General features: G+C 37.7%; 3 protein-coding genes across 4 annotated transcripts; 2 read left to right on the top strand and 1 right to left on the bottom strand.

The window, feature by feature from the left end:
• Nucleotides 1–4091: 4091 nt before the first annotated feature.
• On the bottom strand, nt 4092–4835 carry LOC145584311 (uncharacterized). Its single transcript, XM_081641178.1, has one exon. The coding sequence runs from the start codon at nt 4833–4835 to the stop codon at nt 4092–4094; it is 744 nt and encodes a 247-aa protein (XP_081497304.1).
• Nucleotides 4836–7887: 3052 nt separating this feature from the next.
• LOC145586523 (uncharacterized) lies at nt 7888–11510 on the top strand. Its single transcript, XM_081643373.1, has 5 exons — nt 7888–8044; nt 9734–10036; nt 10166–10248; nt 10332–10413; nt 11217–11510. The coding sequence occupies exons 1-5, from the start codon at nt 8018–8020 to the stop codon at nt 11268–11270; spliced, it is 549 nt and encodes a 182-aa protein (XP_081499499.1). The 5' UTR covers nt 7888–8017; the 3' UTR covers nt 11271–11510.
• Nucleotides 11511–14176: 2666 nt separating this feature from the next.
• Nucleotides 14177–20493, top strand: LOC145586522 (serine--tRNA ligase, chloroplastic/mitochondrial-like). 2 transcript variants are annotated; one of them, XM_081643371.1, is made up of 10 exons: nt 14177–14573; nt 14667–14815; nt 16663–16756; nt 16832–16980; nt 17115–17207; nt 17673–17852; nt 18123–18289; nt 18642–18776; nt 18866–18959; nt 20033–20493. In XM_081643371.1, exons 1-10 carry the CDS (start codon nt 14354–14356, stop codon nt 20297–20299), a joined length of 1548 nt encoding a protein of 515 aa, XP_081499497.1. In that variant the 5' UTR covers nt 14177–14353; the 3' UTR covers nt 20300–20493. The 2 variants fall into 2 exon arrangements, with proteins under 2 accessions (XP_081499497.1, XP_081499498.1); XM_081643372.1 differs by having other exon boundaries at nt 14435–14573; nt 16656–16756.
• The last annotated feature ends 971 nt before the right edge of the window (nt 20494–21464 follow it).

Raw genomic sequence — 21464 nt, forward strand, 5'->3', positions numbered from 1 at the left:
GCTCTAAATCTTGAACCTTGGCTCTGATCTTCACCATTCGCCATAATCAACCCCAAAAACAGTATTACACTTCCTTCTCTCTCCTCTACAAACCTAGTCTTCTTCTTCCTTTAGATCGACCCCATCGCTGCTACCAGATCTACCTACCGTTCCTACCATATTCAACCCACCTCACATCCACTAGCTGTGACTTAACCACCACCCTCTTTGTCACACTTTCTCCTAAAGGAATAATATAGCTCCACTTTACATATTTTGCTATTAGGGTGTCTTAATGTTCGGCTAGCCGGTATCGCCGCGAAGTGACGAATGTGGTTTTTGTGGCCATGGGAGGGGATAAGAGGAGAAGAGCATCCCACCTCCTTCATACCCCGTACGAACAACCATAGTTAAGGTTGGGACTTAACGATAATGAGAAAGCAAAATTCTGTAAACTAATGAATTGACCTTCATACCCCTTACTTTCTACGTGAAAAGACAACTATACCCCTAGATAAACAACCCAGGTTTATCTAGGAGATCAACTTGCTAGCTCCAATTATACCATGCTTCCAAATATCAAGTATCTTGGCTAGTGATGGGGTCAATCCTCCACTAAAAGAAACTTGGGGATGGTAGGGATACCCTTCCCCCCACCCACCCCTAAGGGGCCATTCTCGCCTACATAAATTGGGTTGATTTATAATAGACTTTGAACCATAAGGCATTTTTTCCTTACCTATAAAATAAAAATAAAAATAAAAATAAAAGAATTTTATGGATATGATCTTTTGATGAATATGTCACCAAGCAAGCAAAAAACAAATTAAATTGTTTTTTTTTTGGTGCGAAAGAGAGGCAAGCCTCGAAAAAAAAAACAACAAAACAAAAACTAAGACGGAATAAACCGTGGGAAAGCCACCCCTACACATCATCATGTAAAATGCGCCCTAAAGCTATAGGGGGGAATCGAATCAACTCGATCGGGTTGTTCTGAGATACTCCATGATTAGCTAGCCAATCCGCAGCTCTATTCGCCTCTCTATAAATATGATGAACCTCAATCTGCCACTTAGCGTCTTCGAGCATTTGCTTGCATCTAGAAATGATATGAACACATTCACCATTATAAGCATCAGTGTTATTTAAGACTTGTACTAGTGCCTAACTATCCAGTTGAACCTGAACTTTGGTTGCTTGCATTCTGCCAGCAAGTTGTAATCCATACTCAAGAGCCTTAGCCTCTGCCATAAATGCATTACAGGCTCCAAATTTCAGAGAGAAACTGTAAGCTAGCTTCCCAGAATAATCCCTTACAAGGCCACCTCCTCATGTAGGACCTGGAGCACCTTTAGCCGCTCCATCCGTATTTAAAGCAATCCAACCATAGGGAGGAGCAAGCCACTTGATGAACATCTCTTGTCTTGGACCCCTACTAGTGCTTACATTAGTACTCTCTTCACCTAAATCTCTCCAGGTTTCCTCGAACTTGGCAAGCAGAAATTGCTCAACATCCACTGGCATCTCTCGAGTATTATCAAAGGCAACATTATTCTCCATCTCCATAGCCACCATATCACAATGGCAAAATAAGTAGGCCAAATTTCTGGAGAAAGGTCATTCCTCATTTGAATCTTAATGTTCCGAATGATCCATTGTTGGAGGTTACCCTGTCTGAAACTTAGAAACTTTGCTGGTCCACCAACAGCCCACCACACTTCTCTTACAGCCTTACAATCCCTCAACATGTGAAGAGTGGTTTCTTCAAGGTTCCCACACAATTTACACCATGGTTCTTGTGTAATATTGCGTTTGAACCTATTAACATTTGTTAGGAATCTGTCATGCATGACCAACCAAAGGAAGACCTTAATTCGCTGCTGAACTTTAAGTCTCCATATTAGTTCCCAATTGCCATCTGATTTTTCCTTGTCCAAATTACCTCGAATAATGCTAAGAGCATATTTTATATTGAACTTCCCTGAGGACGAGCCCCCCCAATAGAGGAGATCTCCTACAGCAGAGTCTTTTTTGAGAGAATGAGCAGCTATTTCTTGAATCGTAAGTGGGGGGAGGATATCAGCAAATAATTCCCACTTCCAACCCGAGTAGCTATCCCACATGTCAGCTACTGTCGCACTGTCGACTTCTTGGGGAATAGCAGCAGTAGCCATGGATCTTAGAGTGCTATTAGAGGTCCATTTGTGGTCCCAAAATAGAGTGGAGTCACCCCTGCTTACAGAAAACCGTGCCCCTTCACTAATAACCTTTGCATTCTCGATTATGCCTCGCCATAAATTGGACATATTTGACTTAGATTCAAACATGTCCAAGTCAAATCGACCTTTGCAATACTTAGCACGAAGAACCCTTGCCCATAGTGCGTTTGGTTCAGTAAGAATCCGCCATCCAAGCTTAGTCAAGAAGGCTGCATTAGTCTCCCTAGCATTTCTGATTGCTAGACCTCCTTCACACTTAGGGAGTTGAAGAGTTTCCCACGAGAGAAGGTTTACTTTCCTCGTTTCTTCATTCCCACCCCATATAAATCTTCTTGTGCGTTTATCAATGTCATCACAAATTGAACGCTGAATCTTAGCGTGGGCATTCCCAAGTACATACCAAGATCATCAGCCGCTTCAATGTTCAAAGCACAGCTAATATCTGCAATATCTCGAGCCTCTAAATTCTGAGAAAAATATGAACAAGACTTAGCAAAACTGATTTTCTGTCCCGAGGCTCCACAAAATCGCTGCAAGCAATTCTTGATAATGTTGGCTTGTTCAACTGAGGCTTCGGCAAACAAAATAATATCGTCCGCAAAACATAAATTTGATAATTTTGGGCCTTTCTTGCTAGCATAGATAGGCTGCCATTGTTTAGCAATAATTGATTCTTCAATTATTTGGTTAAGCCTTTCCATACACAGAACATAAATATACGGGGACAAAGGATCACCTTGACGGATACCACGCCCCGGCTTAAAAGATTGGGTAGGTTCACCATTGCACAGAACTTGCATCGAAGGAGTAGTGATGCAATCCATAATAACATCTGTCAGGAGACACGAAAATCGAATTTCAAGGAGAGTATCTCGGATAAAATCCCATCTCAAACGATCGTAGGCTTTCTCAAAATCGATTTTGATTGCCATTAAACCCTTTTTGCCCTGTTTATTCCTCATTGTGTGTATAACATCTTGTACTATAACTATCTTGTCAGTAATTTGACGCCCGGGAATGAAGCTAGTTTGGGTGCAAGAGGTCAAGTGAGGCATCATCGGTTTAATTCGGTTAACAATAGCTTTGGTGATCATTTTGTAAACTACATTGCATAAACCTTTAGGTCTAAATTGTGTAGCCAATTCTAGAGATACAACTTTAGGAATAAGTACAATGAAAGTATCATTAAGGTTTTCCGGAATACCTTTGCCAGCCACGACATCCAACACAACTTTGTACATGTTAGGTGCCACTAAATCCCAATGTTTTTGATATAACAAGGCTTGAAAACCGTCCGGCCCTGGTGCTTTCAAGGCACCCATCTCGTAGCCTTGTCAATCTCACTCTTCACAAAGAGCCGAGACAAGCTGTCCCAATCTCGTTGCGTGAACTCGGGAAAAATATCCGAAGGAAGGCTGCCCTGCTTTTCACCTCCTTCATCAATGAACAAATTAGTGAAGTAGTTTACAATATTATCTTGAACCTCCTTTGTATCATAAATCCAATCACCATTCGAATGCTCTTTGATAGCTGAGACTTATTCTTCCATCATCTAGTAATGGTACTAAGGTGAAAAAAAGTTGTATTTTTGTCACCCTCACGAATCCAGTTGACTCGAGATTTTTGGTACCAAAGAATTTCTTCTTGTTCAAGGACTTCATCCAATTCTTTACGCAATTTCGATTCCAATTTAATCAAATCCCTCAATTTTTGAGTGGCTAAGCTACGTTGAACACTAGCGATTCTTGCTAAGAGAGTACGCTTTTTCTTGAAAATATTATGGAAAACGTTTTGATTCCATTCCTGAAGATCAGACGAAATTTTATTAAGATGAGGGATTAAAGGAGCCTCCTTGTCCCATTTTTTTAATGTAGCTACGGAAATCTTCATGAGTCAGCCAAGCCGCTTGAAACTTAAAAGGTTTTTTTGAGAGATGAAATTGGAGAAAAATCGTTTGGGGATATGAAAACCGGGCAATGATCTGATTGAACTGTAGGGATTGGCTGCTGCATTTGCAAAACGTAGGGACCATTTTGCATTGCACAAGGCTCTATCAAGTCTAGCACTCTTCCGAGTATCAATTGAATTGCCACGAGACCATGTATGGCTAGGTCCACTGAATTCGACCTCGATAAGATTCATTTCCTCCCTCCACTCATTAAACTTGGCAGAACGTCTATTCATTTCAGAGCAGCTAGTATTACGTTCATGAGAAAAACGAGTATCGTTGAAATCACCGGCCAACATCCAAGGTTTATTATGAGACATAACAAAGTCTTGAAGTTCTTTCCATAATTCTGTTCTTTTATTCGGGTATGGGATTGCATATACGGCCATAAAGTACCACGGAATACCACTAACCCTTTTAATGTCCATAGTAATAAACTGATTATGCTTGATGATGGGTTCAACTGAAACCAATTCGAGAATCCAGTATATCCAGATACCCCCACTGAACCCTTGAGCATCTACTCGTGTATGACCCGGGTAACCAATAATAGTAGCTATTCTCTCCGCCTGTTGACCGCCCATATATGTTTCCACCAGAGCAAGGACATTCAGACCGTTACTACGGACTACTTCCTTTAGAGCACTTACAAAAGGTCGACTTCCTGCACCTTGAACATTCCACACCATGCAAGTAATTGGTGAGCTATCCGGAGCTAGATTGGGATTGTGTCTTCCATTAAAACAGGAATTGAAGATAAGACATTAACATATGCTTGGGAAATAAATCGCATTAGACGATTAACATCATTGGGAATATGGAGAGAGACTATCAACTCCATTGGTTCCGGGAATGGTTCCACCCAAGACTCCATCCGAACTTCCATCACATGGGTCAGGGGGTTCACTGTTACCATATAAGGCATCGCCATCGGTTGTCCTACAAACAGGGTCTTCTCTGTAGGGTTTGTCAGATGGATGATATTCGAATGTGGAGGGAATACTTGGTGATTCATCTGTGTCTTTGCTACTCAAGTCAACTATACTGGCCTTGTTATGAGCTGCTTGGGTCTTTTGTGAGGCTATTGATATATCATCTAGTCCTTGATTTTCCTTTCCTTGGTGAGAACGGACATTCAAAGATTGTAGAATATTTTTTGTGGCTTCTTGATTAGTAATTGGAATTAGAGGGGGAGTAATATTTTGAGTAGCTTTAGGATTCTTTGGAGTATCTTTTTTCTTATTTTTAAATTGACTTCCACTGCTTTTTTCTTGGGACTTTTTGCCAAAATTAAAAATCATATCTTTTTGGGGTGGAAAATTAGGAAGTTGGGATTGCTCACCAAGGTTAATTGTTCCCATACTCAAGTTGAAATATTGCCTTGAAATCTTAATAAATCTTTTCTTGCCTTATCTAGCTCTTGAGGATCAACTTCTTTATTCTTATCCTTTGGGATAGTATCAACTGAAATATCTTCCTCCGTCTGCTCCGCTAGCAAAGCAAATCTTGAATTATTACCATTTTTGTTCCTAAAATTATGATCCGAATCTTAAGCCAGAGAATGACCAATATTCTTAGGATTATTCGAACCCTTCTTTCCAGCCACCACGCCTGGTTTCTCCGGCCTCTGAGGTTTTTTCTGGCCAGGCTTTTTAACTAACATCCACAAACCAAAATCATCCATTAGCTCAGGTCTTATCACAGGGGCATCAACCTTGTGCTGTGCATCATCAAGAGCAGAATTGACTTGATCAACTAGCAATCATCATTGGGTAAATTAGAAGCACAATGCTCTTCAGTATGACCCAGTTTTTCACATTTGTAGAAAATCATTTTAATGCCCTCATATTGAATTCTCCAAATTTTTCCTTTGAGCCAGAACTTTGATAACAGAGGCTTAGACAAGTCGATCTCCATGCTTAGCCTGCTAAACTGACCTCGTTCCGCATATGCAGTGGATTTGTCCACTCTAATCACCTTCCCTATTTTCGCCCCAATCTTCTTCAAAAAATCCTTATCAAAATATTCAACAGAAAGATTCGGGATACGGACCCAAGCCGTGAGAACATTAATGGATGCTTCTTTAGGGATGAAATTTGGTGTCCATTTCCTAATTGTGAGGTACTTATCATCAATTAACCATGGCCCCTGTGTAAGAACATAGTTATAGTCATCGACATTATTGAAACGTACAATGAAGTACTTGCGACCTATATCAGTCAGAATAAGATCTCCCTTCAATTGCCACTTGCGTTTCAGTCTTTTCATTAGACCCATATAGCCTAAGCTCCCATCAAACATACGAATGATGAGAGTATGCTTCCAAGGTTTGCGCATATTTCTTTTCTCTTCTTTGGTGAGAAGAATAAAAGGGTATCTTTCAGAGTCTACCACCCCTTCAGGCGCTTCATCATCATCGGAAACATCATTATCATCCTCCAGTTCAATAGGAATTTCATTCACCCCATAAGTAGCCAACTGAGTATCTCTTAATAAATCTCTAAAAGACTTGGCTTGACCTTGGCTAATTTCAACCGGGGGTCTATTGACACCTTGTGAAGGAGGGAGAACACCATGGGATTCTTCACCATTTTCGGCATCCATGGATGTCTCAGAGATGTTATCATCTTTAATTAAAATCAGATGAGTGATTTTCCTTTTAGGTTTCTTATTGGATCTGTTGAATTGATCTAAGATTTCTTGAGAATTTGGGGGTTTAGGGTTTTCGCTCATAGTTTTCGCTCTAGAGTATAACCAAATTAGACGACTTTGTTAACTATGCAATACGACTTATATTATACAAATTAAAGTGAATTGTTAAATACCGCCAACATTTTTTATCAAACCGCCAACAAAAATGATGAAGGGACAAAACTACCCTTACTCATCCCTACTTTGCTTTCTCTCTCTTAAGTGCATCAATCCTCAAACTCAACCGTCAACCATCACAAAAGCAACCATCATTGCCACCACCACTCACGCCACCACAATGCCACCATGACCACAACCACCCACCATCACTGCCCACAACCACCAAGAGGTACTAGTTTTATTTTGTTGCCGAAATCCCCAAAGAACCAACAACAACAACCATTGAAAAAACAACCCACCACCTACCCTCGTCGGCAGGAAGGTGATGGTTTCCTTTTAAATTTGGCAACCAGTACAACCGACACGCAAAACTGGTCACCCGGGAAGGTAACCGGTTTCCAGCGTCGGTTGACCATGGTAACCAACGTGCAAAACCGGTCACCCAGGACGGTAACCGGTTTTGGATGCCGGTTACCATGGTCAACCGACATTGGAAATTGGTTACTCTCCCAGGTGACTGGTTGTGCTAGTCGCCGGAGATTATTAAAAAAAAAATCGAGTGAGGTGACAAACTGGTATTTCCGACCACCATGATGCCAGTTAATCACCTCCAATCCTCGCTGCCGCTGTCCTTCCACCTCCGAAGAACAAACGCTACTTCCCTTCACCTCCGACGTACAGCCGCTGTTGTGGTTGGGAAGTGGTGGTTGACTTGCGCCTCTAATGGGTGATGAGAGAGAAACAATAAAAGAGAAAGAGGAAGATGGAGGTGGGAATATAATAAGGGTATTGGTGTCCATTCACCTTTCCAAATTAAATTGTTTACTTCAAAGGATCCTGCTAACGAATGTCTTGGAGTCAGGTCAGCCCACGTGTAAAATAACAATTGGACAGAAATTTCTCAAGCTTTGTCAATTGACAGAGCAATCCTTTCCCCTTTCTCTCTCCACTAGCAGTGAGCAACACCTACCCTAAAAAAGCTTAAACCTTTTTTTCCATTTCTCACCGCAACTCAACCCAGGTTCGCACGCCGTCCCACCAACCTTCGATTGCTCCTTCAATGGCTGCTCCCCCTTCTCTCTCCGAGGTATCCTCTATATTTTCTCTCTCCTGCTTTATTATGCTTGTTATCGACTTCATTTCAATTGGTGAATCTGAACTTTAATTGACTTTATGTGTTTAATTCGATCTGATTTTTCCCTTTATTTGCATATTTTATTTAGGTTTTAGATGGGTATTTGATCGATTGGTTTTTGCGGTTATGACATGTCAATTTGGATTATTTTAATTTGAATGGATCAATTTTTGGTTTGATAGCTTCATCTAAAGTTAATAACCCTGGATAATGTTGATTGTAAAGTTTTAATTTTTCTTTCAATTTTATTTATTTATTTATTTATTTTTTATTTTTATACAAGGGGTTTCAAAAGATCTAAATTAGTGTTCTTCCGGATAATTGTTTATTTCACAGCTTAAATGAATTGTAGATTTGTGGATGTCGATTAGTTTAGTTGGTTGAACTCGGGGGATTGGTACCCAAGACTTGGAATCGAATTCCATTTACACTCTCTCTGAACCAAGAAATAATGCAATCCAATCAAGCTGTTGATAGGGTTATATATTAGTATGTTTTAGTAAGATTGGATGATATAGACTTATAATGTTGAGCATAAAAATCGCCCAATCGTGCAATGAGAGAGTTGTCTTAAAGAAAGAAATATGTATGATATGACCGTATAACCTCGTATTTAGTTCATATTGTTAAGGGAATGTTGCACTTGTAGGAATTTTGATTGGTAGTGCATGTCGGAAAAACTGGAGTGCTTTTTAGCTACAGGTTTGAGTTTGGGATTTGAATGTGATGAAAACTGCAACCTAGTAGTTCTTATGTGTTCTAATGAAAACTAATACCAGAAATTAGGGAGAGAGAGAAAGAGAGAAAGTTTGTAATGAATAATTTCATTAATATTTATCATTTTGTTTATAACAGGCTTTACAGTTCTATTTATACTTTGTATATTACTGCTTGTACAAATAAACGTAGTTACAGACTGTTATTCTGTTATAACAGAATCTATACAGATTTCTTGAAGTATCCTGTATCTATACATTTTGAGCTGAGCTGAGCTGAGCTTGAGCTTAAGCATCGACCTGTTGAACTCCATAGGCTGCTTTGATCAATAGTGAAACACATGTGTTTGCTATCCTTGCTTGTGGCATGCCTGCTGAGTCTTCTGCTGACTGTAGAACTCTGCACTGTGAGGCTGTATTTCAACAGCCGCATGACTTTCATCATTAGAATGGTTGCAAAGTTTGCCTCTTTTTACTTACAAAATGGAAAGGAAATTTTTTGTTCATAAATTCCAAAATCCATGGATTTTTCAATTTAACTGCCTTTGCCAGCCCAATACTCCTTATAAGTCTTTTGTGTGTTACAAGTTGAACTCTTGTTTTTACAATGTTTGGTCATGACATATCTCTACGAGATAGCTGACATTAAATGTTATTTTTCTAATTTACTTCCTAATTTACCCTTGAATTTTGCACATGTCTTGTACTTTTTTCCACTTTCTCTTTCTAACTTTTGTTTATGATTGTACTTTTCACTTTTATTAAAGTACTTTATCCACTTTTTCCTCCTATTTCTTAAATACCGTGAAAAACACAAAGAAGAACTATATTATGGGACAGAGGGAGTACATAAATTTTTTTAAAAAACCACTGATCACATATTAATTTGAATCTAAAATGCTCTGCCTAATGGTGTTGAACTCAGCAATATTCTTTGCCAAAAGATGAGAAGCCTGTTGAATCAAAACCTGTTGAAGTAGCAGAGGTTGAGACTGTAGCAGAAGCTGCTCCTGAGAAAACTGAAGAAGCACCTGCTACTGTAGAAGAGAGCAGTGAAGCACCCTCTGCTCCAGCTGTTGAGAGTAGTGAGGCTCCAGTTGTTGAGAGCAGTGAGGCTCCAGCTGATGATGCTCAAACAAGCAATAAGGATGCTGCTCCAGCAGCTGAGGAAAGCAGCGAAGCTCCAGAGCAAGAAGAAGCCAGCGAAGAGACCCCAGAAGAAATAAAGGTCAGTTTACTAAGAGTTAAATGAGACACGTTGGCCCTCTGTGTTGCTTTCTATGTTCATCTTAAGCATAACCTCCATTTGAGCCTCTTTTATTTTTCTTATCCATCTATCTTTTATTATATGCTACAGCTTGAGACTGCACCAGCAGATTTTCGTTTCCCAACCACAAACCAAACAAGGCATTGCTTTACCCGATACATTGAGTATCATCGGTAAGACATCTGACTTAATGAATTGGTATTTCTTTTTCCAACACTTGCTCCCTGTAATTAGCAAGTATTCTGTCCTCTTTTAGGTGCACTGCTGCCAAGGGTGAAGATGCCCCAGAGTGTGATAAATTTGCTAAGTTCTACAGGTCTCTCTGCCCTGGTGAATGGGTAAGTACATTTTTTTCTCATTAATAACTTAAAATTTCTTAGGACTTTCCTTCTTTTTGATGAGTAAATATTTTCATACAGCACAAACAGTGATTTAAACTAAAAAATTTCTCTCTAGGATAGGTAGTTGTTTGCAGCCTGTTTAGTTCCCTACTTCTCTATGATGAGTGGAAAGGAAGGGAAGAGCAAATAGGGGAAAAGGACATACATTTCAATGCTTTTAAAGTCAGAACTTGGAATTGAAGTGAATCTTTGGTTTATGAGTGAGCTAGAAAATAATTTGCCAAAATGTGAAGCTCACGTTGTAAGCTTCTGTTGTGTGCAAATCATAAAGTTGTAGAAAATATCTTATTTTGATACCCTTTTTACTGGAATACTGTGTAAAATTCCAGAACCTACGATGGAGATGTGATCTGTTCTATCCCACTTATTGTTTTCAATCAAACAAATATTTAAGGAATCTTGGAGGCTGAGGTTTGGTAATTTAGAACTTGAGGGTTAGCACTGAGAAGTGAGAACACTGAGGAATGCGTGTATTTTGTAGTATTTTGTTGTCTTGTTGCTTCTTGTCGGAATTCTGGTATAAGTAGAAATCAAACTGAGATAAACTCACCTTCCCATACTACTTGTCAAGTTGTCTGCTGTTATTGCAAATTTCTTGTGAGAGTTACCTTCTTACATTGCCTTAACATTTAGATCATTCAATGGTTTTTTTATATATATATATATTTTTTTTTATTTTTATGTCAGCTCTCCATGTTGGTTAAAATGGTTTGCAAATTTGCAATATTTGTGGAATGCAGATTGACAGGTGGAATGAGCAAAGGGAGAATGGCACCTTTCCTGGACCTCTGTAGGATGAGTCTTCCTGAACAGATGGATTCATTTGGTTATGTTGATTTTGTCTAATTCAACTGTTTGTCGATGGGAACCCGCTGCCTAAAGCAAATTTCATATAGAAGGCCTAGTTAATAAATTTAGGCTTGTCCGTTGGAACTAAATTTAGTCCCAAATTACAGAAAAATGTACTTTTTGCTCATGTAATAATTTTGTGGTTATGTATCCTGTTAACTGAGCACTGGAACTCAGTTATTGTAGGAGGTCCAAATGTCCAATGATATCCATTTTTTTACACACTGAAATTGTGAGAAAAATTCTGCGGCACTTTCATAATTCTGCGGCTTCTGCCTATTCACTTTACACAGCACATTTGTTGTAGGCTTAAACCTGAATGACCCCATAGCGAAAAAAGGAGCAACTAAGCAGATGCTTAGTGAAGAAGCTGAGTAGAGGCCCCTTAATATTGATCTCGAGCAAGACTCGCACCAGAAGGTAATTTTTTAGCTTGCTTGATAACAGGATTGCTAAGCATACAACATTCTTTATGAGTAATACTCCCTCCGTCCTCAAATGAAAAATATTGATAACACGATTGCTATGCGTACGACATTGCTTGATAACGCAATTGCTATGCATACAAAATTCTTTCAGCCAACTGAAAAATTACTTACCTAAGCAAGTTTAAAAGTTGTTGACCACTTGAGAAGGTAAAATCGAACCTATCACCAAAAGGCCTAATACTTAACATTCTTTATGAGTAATACTCCCTCCGTCCTCAAATGTTTTACATTTGACTTTTCACAGTCTCCGAGACGTGCTTTATTATGTTTATATCTCAATTTTTATACGAGTAAGGCCCTGTTCTTTAGAGCTGCTCTGCTCTGCTCTGCTTGCCCCTGCTCTGCCTTGCTCTGCCTTGCTCTGCTCTGCCTTGCTCTGCCTTGCTCTGCTCTGCTCTGCTCTGCCTTGCTCTGCTGAAATCTGCTCTGCTCTGCTCTGCTCTGCTGAAATCTGCTCTGCTCTGGGTTAATATCAATAAACCAATAATTAATAATACTTAATAATTAAAGTACACAATAATTAAAGTACATATTTTAAAATTATAACAATTATAAATTCACAATACAAATTTTTTATTATTTATTAATAATAATGTCTAACAATTTCTAGATACATATTGATCTTTATAATAACACATAATACATGTTTTTTTTGGGATCAATAATACTACATTATTATAATAATAGTGAAAAATAATGATATAAAAAAGAAGATATTTTACTAATTTGGCGGACTCGGCATATCCAAATACTCTTGGATATATGACGCCATACTTCGGGGGAGTAAGAATACATATGCCTGATTTTAGAATACTGCCACCTAGAGGATTAAAAGAACATTTTAATAAGCTTCATTCATCGCTAAGAATGAAGGTGGAATGTTCATTTGGACAGTTAAAAAAATGTGGAGGATACTACATAACATGCCACAAGTGTCACAAAAGAGTCAAATGTCAATCATTATAGCCACTTGCACACTACATAATTTTATTCGGATGCATAAGCTTGGCATACCAATCATTCAACATGATGCAAGTATAGGAGTAGCAGATTCAACTATGTATGCACAATGGCGCAAACTTAGTATGGCCAAAGTGCGACATCGTATAGCACGCCGAATTTGGAGGGCTAATCGCTCGGAAAGCGACAATGAAGGTGATGACAATGAATATCAAGATGGCAGTGAAGATGATGAAAATGAAGATCAAAATGACAATGAAGATGATGAAAATGAAGATCATATGGAAGTAGATGGTTAATTCAGCACAATGTTTTAATAATTTGAATATGTAATGATTTGAATATTTTAAACCATTATCGTCTTTTATATATTCAGTATAAACATATGTTAACGTGGTACACATCTATTTATGTTTTCATTCACCCATCAATTATAATAGTGGTAGTAGTAAAAATAATAATAATAGTAGTAATAATAGTGGTAGTAGTAGTAGTAGTAATAATAATAATGGTAGTACAATGCGATAATGATAGTAATAGTAGTTAAATTAAATAGTAACAACATTAATAATAATAATAATAATAATAATAGTAATAATAATAAAATTAAAAAATAATAATAAAAGAATAAAATTAAAAAAAATTAATAATAATAATAATAATAATAATAATAATAATAATAATAATAATAATAATAATAACAATAATAATAATAATAAAATTAATAATAATAGTTGTATTAATATTAATAAAAATAATGCTAAAATCTGCTCTGCTCTGCTTAAATCTCTGCTCTGCTCTGCTCTGCTGAAATCTGCTCTGCTCTGCTCTGCTGAAATCTGCTCTGCTCTGCTTTGCTCTGCTGAAATCTGCTCTGCTCTGCTTGCCCCTGCTCTGCCCTACTCTGCTCTGCTCTGCCCAGAAGCTCAAAAGAACAGGGCCTAAAACTTATAAAAAAACTTAATATAAATAAAATATACAACGTGACAAATCCAATAGAATCTGATTTGAATATATATTTTTTTTAGATTAACAAGAATTCATGATTAAAATTTTCAAAATATGACTCAAATATTAGAAATGGGAAAAACACTAGGGGACGAAGGGAGTATTACGAACCATTCTCTTAGTGTCTCTAAAGAAGCAACTGGTAGTCTACTAGTGTGGCATGCATAGGGTATGTAGGTATTATTAGTATTAAGTTTACCATAGGATCACATCATAGTTACTTCTAATAAGCAAAGTATATAAGATGGCTAAATTGATCAACTCTCAAGAATTGATTCATTATTCATCAAACCAACCATAATTTTATACGTATATTAAGTAGATTAATTTGAGTTTTCTCCAAGTGAGGACGGAGCAGCGTGCATAGTTATACCCTAAATACAGGTGCATCGTTTACATGGTGCAGTCGGGTGCATAAACCAAGCATTAGTACTATCTACATGACCACATCCACAATAGTGCAACCAAACCCTTATCTATCTGCTGCCTAAAACCCCAAAGGCCACAACATTGCAACAAGGTAACTCCGTCAAAACCTCGTCATCTCCATCTCAAAGCTTCAACAATCAACAATGGGGTTTCCGCAATGTTTAGGCGGAGCAACCTTCCACACCTTAAAAATGGCGGGCATTCCTCCTCCTTCCATTTTCAGACCCCTTTTAACAACCCCATCTCTTAACCTTCTTCTTCTTCCTCGCCCCATTAAACTCACCCATCTCCCATTTCCTTCACTCCTCCGCCCCTTTTCTCTCTCCGCCTCCGCCGCCCCCACAACTGCCCCATCTGACTCAGGTAATCCCCCTTTTCCTGTAATTTCTGGGTTTTTCTACTTCAAGTTCATAAATTTGAATTTGGGTTTTTATTTTTTTAAAATTTGGATTGTAGGGTTGAAGACTCAGTGGAAAGCAACGATTGATTTTAAGTGGATAAGGGATAACAAAGATGCTGTTGCTGCTAATATAAAGAACAGGAATTCTACTGCTAATTTGGATTTGGTTCTTGAGCTTTATGACAAAATGCTTACTCTTCAGAAGGTTAAGCCTCTTTCTTAATTGTTGTTGTTGGTTTTTTCATTTTTTGTTTTTTACTGAGATAATTGATTGCATCATGTAAAGAGGACTGATATGATTGATTGGAAATTGGTTCGTTTTTCCAGCAATAAGATGAGAACTTTAATAAGTGTTCAATTAATCAAATTTTGAAGAATGCTTAGAGATTGTAAATTACCATGGCACTGAAAATGGTGGAGTTCGTAGGAATTAGCTATGAGATTTGCCTTTTAGTTTAGTAAGGTTGCTGAATCTACCATGGCATTTATGCATTATACTTGGGAAGAAGTGAGAATGGTGAAGTGCATAGGAATTAATGAGGTCATGCTTCTTAGTAGTTTAGTAAGTTTGCTGAATTTACCATGGCTCTAGTGCACCATGCTGGGAAAGAAGTGATAATGGTGGACTAGTGGAGTAGTGTGTAGGATTTAGCTATGAAAATATGCTTCTTAGTTTATTAAACCAAGGTTGCTGAGTTTGCTGCCTATCCAAGTATGCTGTCATGTGGACTTTGGTATGTTGTTGCTAAAGTTGAGTAGGTCATTAGCATAACTCTAGTAAATCAACATGATAGAAATCATTGGGATGCTCTATCAAGTATTTTTCTTTCTTTCTTTTTTTTTTTTTAATTTTTTTTTAGTGTTTTATTCAGTGTTTGAAAAAGCGCACCTAAGGCGTGCCTAGGCGCTGAGGCGCGAGGCATAAGGGGTGAGCACTTAATTAGGTCTGGGCGAGGCGTTTTGGGTTAGGCGCACAAAAAGCGCCCGAGGCGCACCTAAGGCGCATGAGGCGCACATGAGGCGCACCCGAGGCGCACATGAGGCAAACTTCAGCCAAAAGTTTTTAACAGCCCATATACTGCGCCTCACTTCAAAGAGGCGCACTGAGAGGCGCACCTAGGCGCAGCAAAACCCCTCTCGTCTCAGTGCGCCTTGCATCTTTTTTATACATTGGTTTTATTAAACATGTTGAGGATTTGCCTTTCAAATAAATTACTACCTCCGTTTTATGTTTTTTGCAACTTTGGAATATTTGTATCTCACAAATAATGGCCAAAGTTGCAAAAAACATGAAACAGAGGTAGTAATAAAATTTGAGGACTTGGGTACTTCTCATAAACTTTAGATTTTAGCAAATTAGTTTGGAATTGTGCTTTTGTAGTATATTTTTAATTTCTTTTGATACATATGAATCATATGATAAAGGTTTTGTTTGTTTTGGGGGACTTTCCTTTATATCTTTTTAAGAAAACTAGTTCTTGAATCCTTCATTTTGGTTTCTAAATGGGGGAGAGATCAAATTTATTAAGTGATAAAGGTGAAATAGAAAAAATTGTTATGCTTTCCATCGTATGCCTTTTCTTCCTCATTTCCTCCTTTCCCTCCCCTCTGTGTATCTCAGTATCTCTCTAGTCCCCCTTAGAGGTGTCGATTTGGGTGTCTGGGCTGGGTTTGGTAGCTTCGGGTTAGGCCGGGTCTAGTTAGAAGTTGAGTGGTGCTAAATCATTATGCACATACAAGTTGAAATCTGAATTGGGTTACTTCAGGTCCGGTAGGATGAGCTTTTGACACCTCTACAGTCCCACCTTTCCTAAGAGTGCTAAATGATAGTACTTAATGTAAACAAGTGTTTTATTTTCTTTATTTACCCCGTCCCTCCACCCCAATTTCAAAGCTGCACCATCCTTTTTTTATAAATTATTATGGTGTGTGTGTAACTAGGCACAATCTCTTAAAGTGATCATGCTGTATGTGTATCATTACTCGACTTCTTATTACTGCACTAGAGTAGGTATCTTCTGAATTTAGCTAATTGTCGCTCACAGAGAGCAGGAGGTTGAGCAGCTTCGTGGGGAAAGAAATGCAGTGGCAAACAAGATGAAGGGAAAACTGGAACCATCTGAGCGTCAGAAGCTGATAGAAGAAGGTAATAAGGGTTCTACGCTGTTGCTCGTAAAAAGTAGCTTGATTCGATGAAACATCTGTAATGATTTGCGTTTAGGTAAGAACTTGAAGGAAAAACTTGCTAGCCTGGAGGAAGATCTCCTCAGACTAACAGATGAGCTTCAGCAGGAAGCTCAATGTATTCCAAATATGACTCATCCAGATGTGCCAATAGGAGATGAAGATTGTTCAGTGCTGAGAAAAATGGTAACTTTGTTCATAAGATAAGATTATGAGTTTATGTCTTATTTTCTTTGATAATAACTTTAGGTTGGATTTTAATTAAATGAAGGTTGTTTTCCACCCTTTTTTGTACATGTATCTAATTTTTGTCTCTGTAGGTTGGCAGGCCACGTGAATTTGGCTTTCCTGTCAAGGATCACCTTGCACTGGGCAAAGAGCTTGATCTTTTTGATTTCGATGCTGCAGCTGAGGTCATTTCCTGTTTAAGTGAGGCTAGAAGTACTTTTCATTAGTTGTGTCGAATAGCCCATCATAATTGTCATGTGATCTCCTTGACTTGAGAGCTGTCGTGGTAGCATAACACCGACTCATTTTTTTTCTCAACACATACTAAACTATGCGTTTCATATTTTTTTGTGTGACAGAAAGTACTTTTCCTTCAGATTGTGGGTGCATTTGGGAATTGGGATGTTTATTGTAAGGGATATTAACGGATTTCTGTTTCCCTTTCCTTATTCTTTGGACTTTTAATTTATCTTTCAATTTCATCCTCTTGAAGAATTTTTTTTTTACTTGGTATCGGTATTGTTGCTTAATTATTGTTTGAAAATTTTAGTTACAATTTTTATATATGGCAATGGAAATTTTTTGGTATGCAAATCCCTAATAATGTTTCAATATATTTACATTTTGATTCTTCTATTTGCCCATTTTAGGTTAGTGGCTCCAAATTTTACTACCTGAAAAATGAAGCAGTCATGCTAGAAATGGCCCTTGTTAACTGGACTCTTTCAGAGGTCACAAAAAGAGGTTTTACTCCTTTGACGACCCCAGAAATTGTGAGGGCATCTGTTGTTGAAAAATGTGGATTTCAACCTCGGGCAGAGAATACACAGGTTTGTCAATGATTTTCTTTTGTAATGGTTGATTATGTTTTGCATATATTTCCTCAACAGTATGATGTTTTGATTCATGATTTCTGGAGTGCTAATCTGTCAGGCTTGTCATACAGTAGTCTTGTTGTGTTTAATTGCTCTAAAAAATATTCTTATAGGCATTTCCAGTGATTGCTCACATATTTGTAAAGCTGGTGTTGTATCCTGTAGGAGCTAAGTATCTCACTTGAACGATGAAGCTTATGTTTGGCTTTTTTGAAACCTCCACAGGTTTATACTATTTCAGGTTCTGATCAGTGCCTTATAGGCACTGCTGAAATACCAGTAGGAGGACTTCATATGGATTCTATTCTTTCTGAATCATCATTACCTTTGAAGTATGTTGCTTATTCACATTGCTTCCGGACTGAGGCAGGGGCTGCTGGTGCTGCTACAAGGTAAATAATCTGAAAAAGTCTTAGCTTCCTCTTCTGCTGCTTCTGTCTATTTTGACTTTTAGATCTACATCCCTTCTTGTGACTACCACATCTCATTTTTGAAATCCAGCATTTTGAGATTCTGGTTTGGTTTACATTGCTGGTTTTCTGCTCCATTGTTTGCGCAAAACTTCACCGTTTCATTTCCTAAAATATTTTCAGATTCTTGATGGATACATTTTTCCCTATTATATTGTCAGCTCACAAGTAAATTGTTTTGTGTATGTTCCTGGTTAGTTTCTTCCATGCAATATATCTCATAGGCCTTTTGAATTTCTTGTGTATTCTGACAATTTGTTGTAAATCTATACAGAGGGCTTTACCGAGTGCATCAGTTTAGCAAGGTTGAGATGTTCGTTTTGTGTAGACCTGAGGATAGTGATGCATATCTTGAAGAGCTTATTGGAATTGAAGAAGACCTCTTTATAGCCCTGGGTTTTCACTTCAAGTAGGAAGAACCCTGTTCTTGTCTAATTATGTTATGGCCTTTATCTCTTCTTCTCAAATAATGTTGTTATCTACTTTTGGTTGTGGCAGAACCCTGGATATGTCATCTGCAGATCTAGGTGCTCCTGCTTTCCGTAAGTTTGATGTGGAAGCATGGATGCCAGGATTGGAACGTTATGGTGAGGTATGTTGATTTTCTCGATCTTTGTGAATACAGGTTAAATGTGTAGCAATTTTGAGCTTTGGACAATCAGTACATTAGTGTTATCTAGAACTAGCAAAAGTGACTTGACTGGAACAATCTGACCTGGCGCAAACTAGGTTGGTCCAAACCTGAACCCCAAAATTAGGCAACGTGACATCTACCCATCCTGACCAAATTTATTGATCAAAATTGATTAGACTTTTTATGCAAAGCAAATTGATGATAGATCTGAATATGACTTAAAACCCAAACAATGCACTGCCTGAATATGATGCCTATTCAATGAACCTGGTCCGACCCCAATCAGAAGGACCAATTTGCCACCTCTAAAGTCTAGATTGTTATCTTCCATAAAAAGCTGTACTCGAGCGTAATATAGTGCCTTGTTTAATTTTGGGTTCTAGTAAAAGACCATATAAGATTCTAACACAGCCAATTTGGGGAACAATATGCTCTTGAGTCTTGACCTGTGGAATCTCTGTTTCTTGGGTGAACTACAAATCCTAAGTGTCTACTACTCTATCTTTTGCATTACATTGTTTATATTTTTTAGAACTGTAGGTTCATGTGGTATAGCTTGGCTATGAACCTATGTCGCTCTGACCTTTCTTCCACACACCCAGTCTTGGGCTCTATGTTTCTCATCACCCCTTCTATGTCTGTATCTTTTATATAATTATTGAGTAAATTCACCACAACACTCCAAAACTCCAACTCTCAATTCTCATGCACTCTCTCTCTCTTCCCTTTTTTTTTTCTTTTTTTTGGAGAATAACTTACAAATAACTGCTACAATTCCAAATTAATATGAAAAAAAACCCATAACTTCCTTTTCCAAAAAAAAAAAAAAATTCTATAACTTCCACGTATACAACTTTTTTCCTAAATATACATATATCCCGTGCATTAGCACGGATACATTCTAGTTATCTCTAAGATAGGGGATATATGTGTATATGCACCTCCAAAATATAAAGACGCTGGTTGATTCACCATCTTATTAGAATCTTGGTTCTTTATATAAAGCTTGGATTCCTAAATTTCATGTGTAGATATCAAGTGCTTCAAATTGTACGGACTATCAAAGTCGTCGGTTAGGGATCCGATACCGCCCAGAATTGCCATCCACGAATCAGAAGAAGGCTAAGAATACACCAACACAGTTTGTGCACACTCTAAATGCTACAGCATGTGCAGTACCACGTATGATTGTTTGTTTGCTGGAGAATTACCAACAAGAGGATGGCTCGGTTATCATTCCCGAGCCACTAAGGCCCTTTATGGGCGGGATTGAGCGGATAACTTATAAATTCCGATAGGAGTAGCTGTTATAAGCTAAGCTCTACCTTCATTTTTGGATTCGAGATGTATATTGGCGATTTTTACATCTTCCTAAATCCTAAGGTCTTCAATGCAAATTAGAGTTGAGAATAGGTTGAAACAGTTTGTTTATGATTTCATAGACTTGATATTAAAAATTTTACTACTCGTTTTATAATACAAGGCCAAGTTTTACTTATGTGGAAAGTCTTATTAATTCTTTGATTCCCTTAGAATTTAAACTCAAATACACTTTGCCATAATTTCTCTAAAATTACAACATTTAAAAAATTGCAATTGGTGACAAATATTACTGTGCAACATAGAACCAGGAAGGGCAGAAACGTCGATTGCTTCCATTTTTTTTTAGCACTTTAGCAGGTCACTATTGGATGGGGACCAATGTCGGAAGGAAATGCTCCATCTGAATTACTCCTTAATATGACAAATTATGTATGCAATATTCACCGGTTGTACTTTGACTAAGGGTTTGTTCTGATTTACTGAGCTGAATAGATGAACTGAACTAAATTGTTTATGAAAGTAGGAAATTAGGAACTGAACTGAATTGAATTGAAATTAAGTTGAAGAGAATGGGTCCTAACTTTGATGATGATTTATGGTTAAAGAAATATATATAGAAATTTGTTAGGTTTGCCTAAGTGAAATTGTTGCAAACTTACAAGTAAAAACAGACAAAAGGAAGTATTAAACAATAATAGAGCTGTATGGTGAGATACAAATAACAGGACTTGATTATCATTCATATATATAAAGCTTGTCTAGGAATGACTTGTGAATGTGTTTATTATAATTCTCTTATAATACTTTATAATAACTTAAAAGAGAGTAGCAAATATGACCTACTTTTATGGTTTATCACTATAGAGTGCTCTCTACTTGAGAGAATGGAAACATACTTGAAAATACATGTTTTTAAGGGAGTTGTCTTTTGATATAAAAAACATCATCCTCATTAACTCCCAAAAAAAAAAAAAAAATAAAAAAATAAAAAAAATCATCACTTAGCTATACTTTATACCAAACAAAAGGTTTGGTGTAGTTGTGGAGGAATTCACCTTGTAACCTTGAGTTCACAAGGTCAAATTCGCCAAATTGAACGTGAGGGTTAAGATTTGATCAAAGTTCACTTTAAAAGTAAAA

This window comes from Chenopodium album, chromosome 16 (genome assembly GCF_948465745.1).
Source record: "Chenopodium album chromosome 16, dcCheAlbu1.1, whole genome shotgun sequence".
NCBI classification, from domain to species: domain Eukaryota; kingdom Viridiplantae; phylum Streptophyta; class Magnoliopsida; order Caryophyllales; family Amaranthaceae; genus Chenopodium; species Chenopodium album.

Coding starts and splice junctions, on each gene's coding strand:
- LOC145584311 (XM_081641178.1), bottom strand. CDS start 4,835: ATGGTGTGGAATGTTCAAGGTGCAGGAAGTCGACCTTTTGTAAGTGCT.
- LOC145586523 (XM_081643373.1), top strand. CDS start 8,018: ATGGCTGCTCCCCCTTCTCTCTCCGAG. Junction 8,045..9,733: donor CTCCCCCTTCTCTCTCCGAG/GTATCCTCTATA, acceptor TGTTGAACTCAG/CAATATTCTTTGCCAAAAGA. Junction 10,414..11,216: donor CTCTCTGCCCTGGTGAATGG/GTAAGTACATTT, acceptor TGTGGAATGCAG/ATTGACAGGTGGAATGAGCA.
- LOC145586522 (XM_081643371.1), top strand. CDS start 14,354: ATGGGGTTTCCGCAATGTTTAGGCGGAGCAACCTTCCACACCTTAAAA. Junction 18,290..18,641: donor GCTGCTGGTGCTGCTACAAG/GTAAATAATCTG, acceptor AAATCTATACAG/AGGGCTTTACCGAGTGCATC. Junction 18,777..18,865: donor GCCCTGGGTTTTCACTTCAA/GTAGGAAGAACC, acceptor TGGTTGTGGCAG/AACCCTGGATATGTCATCTG.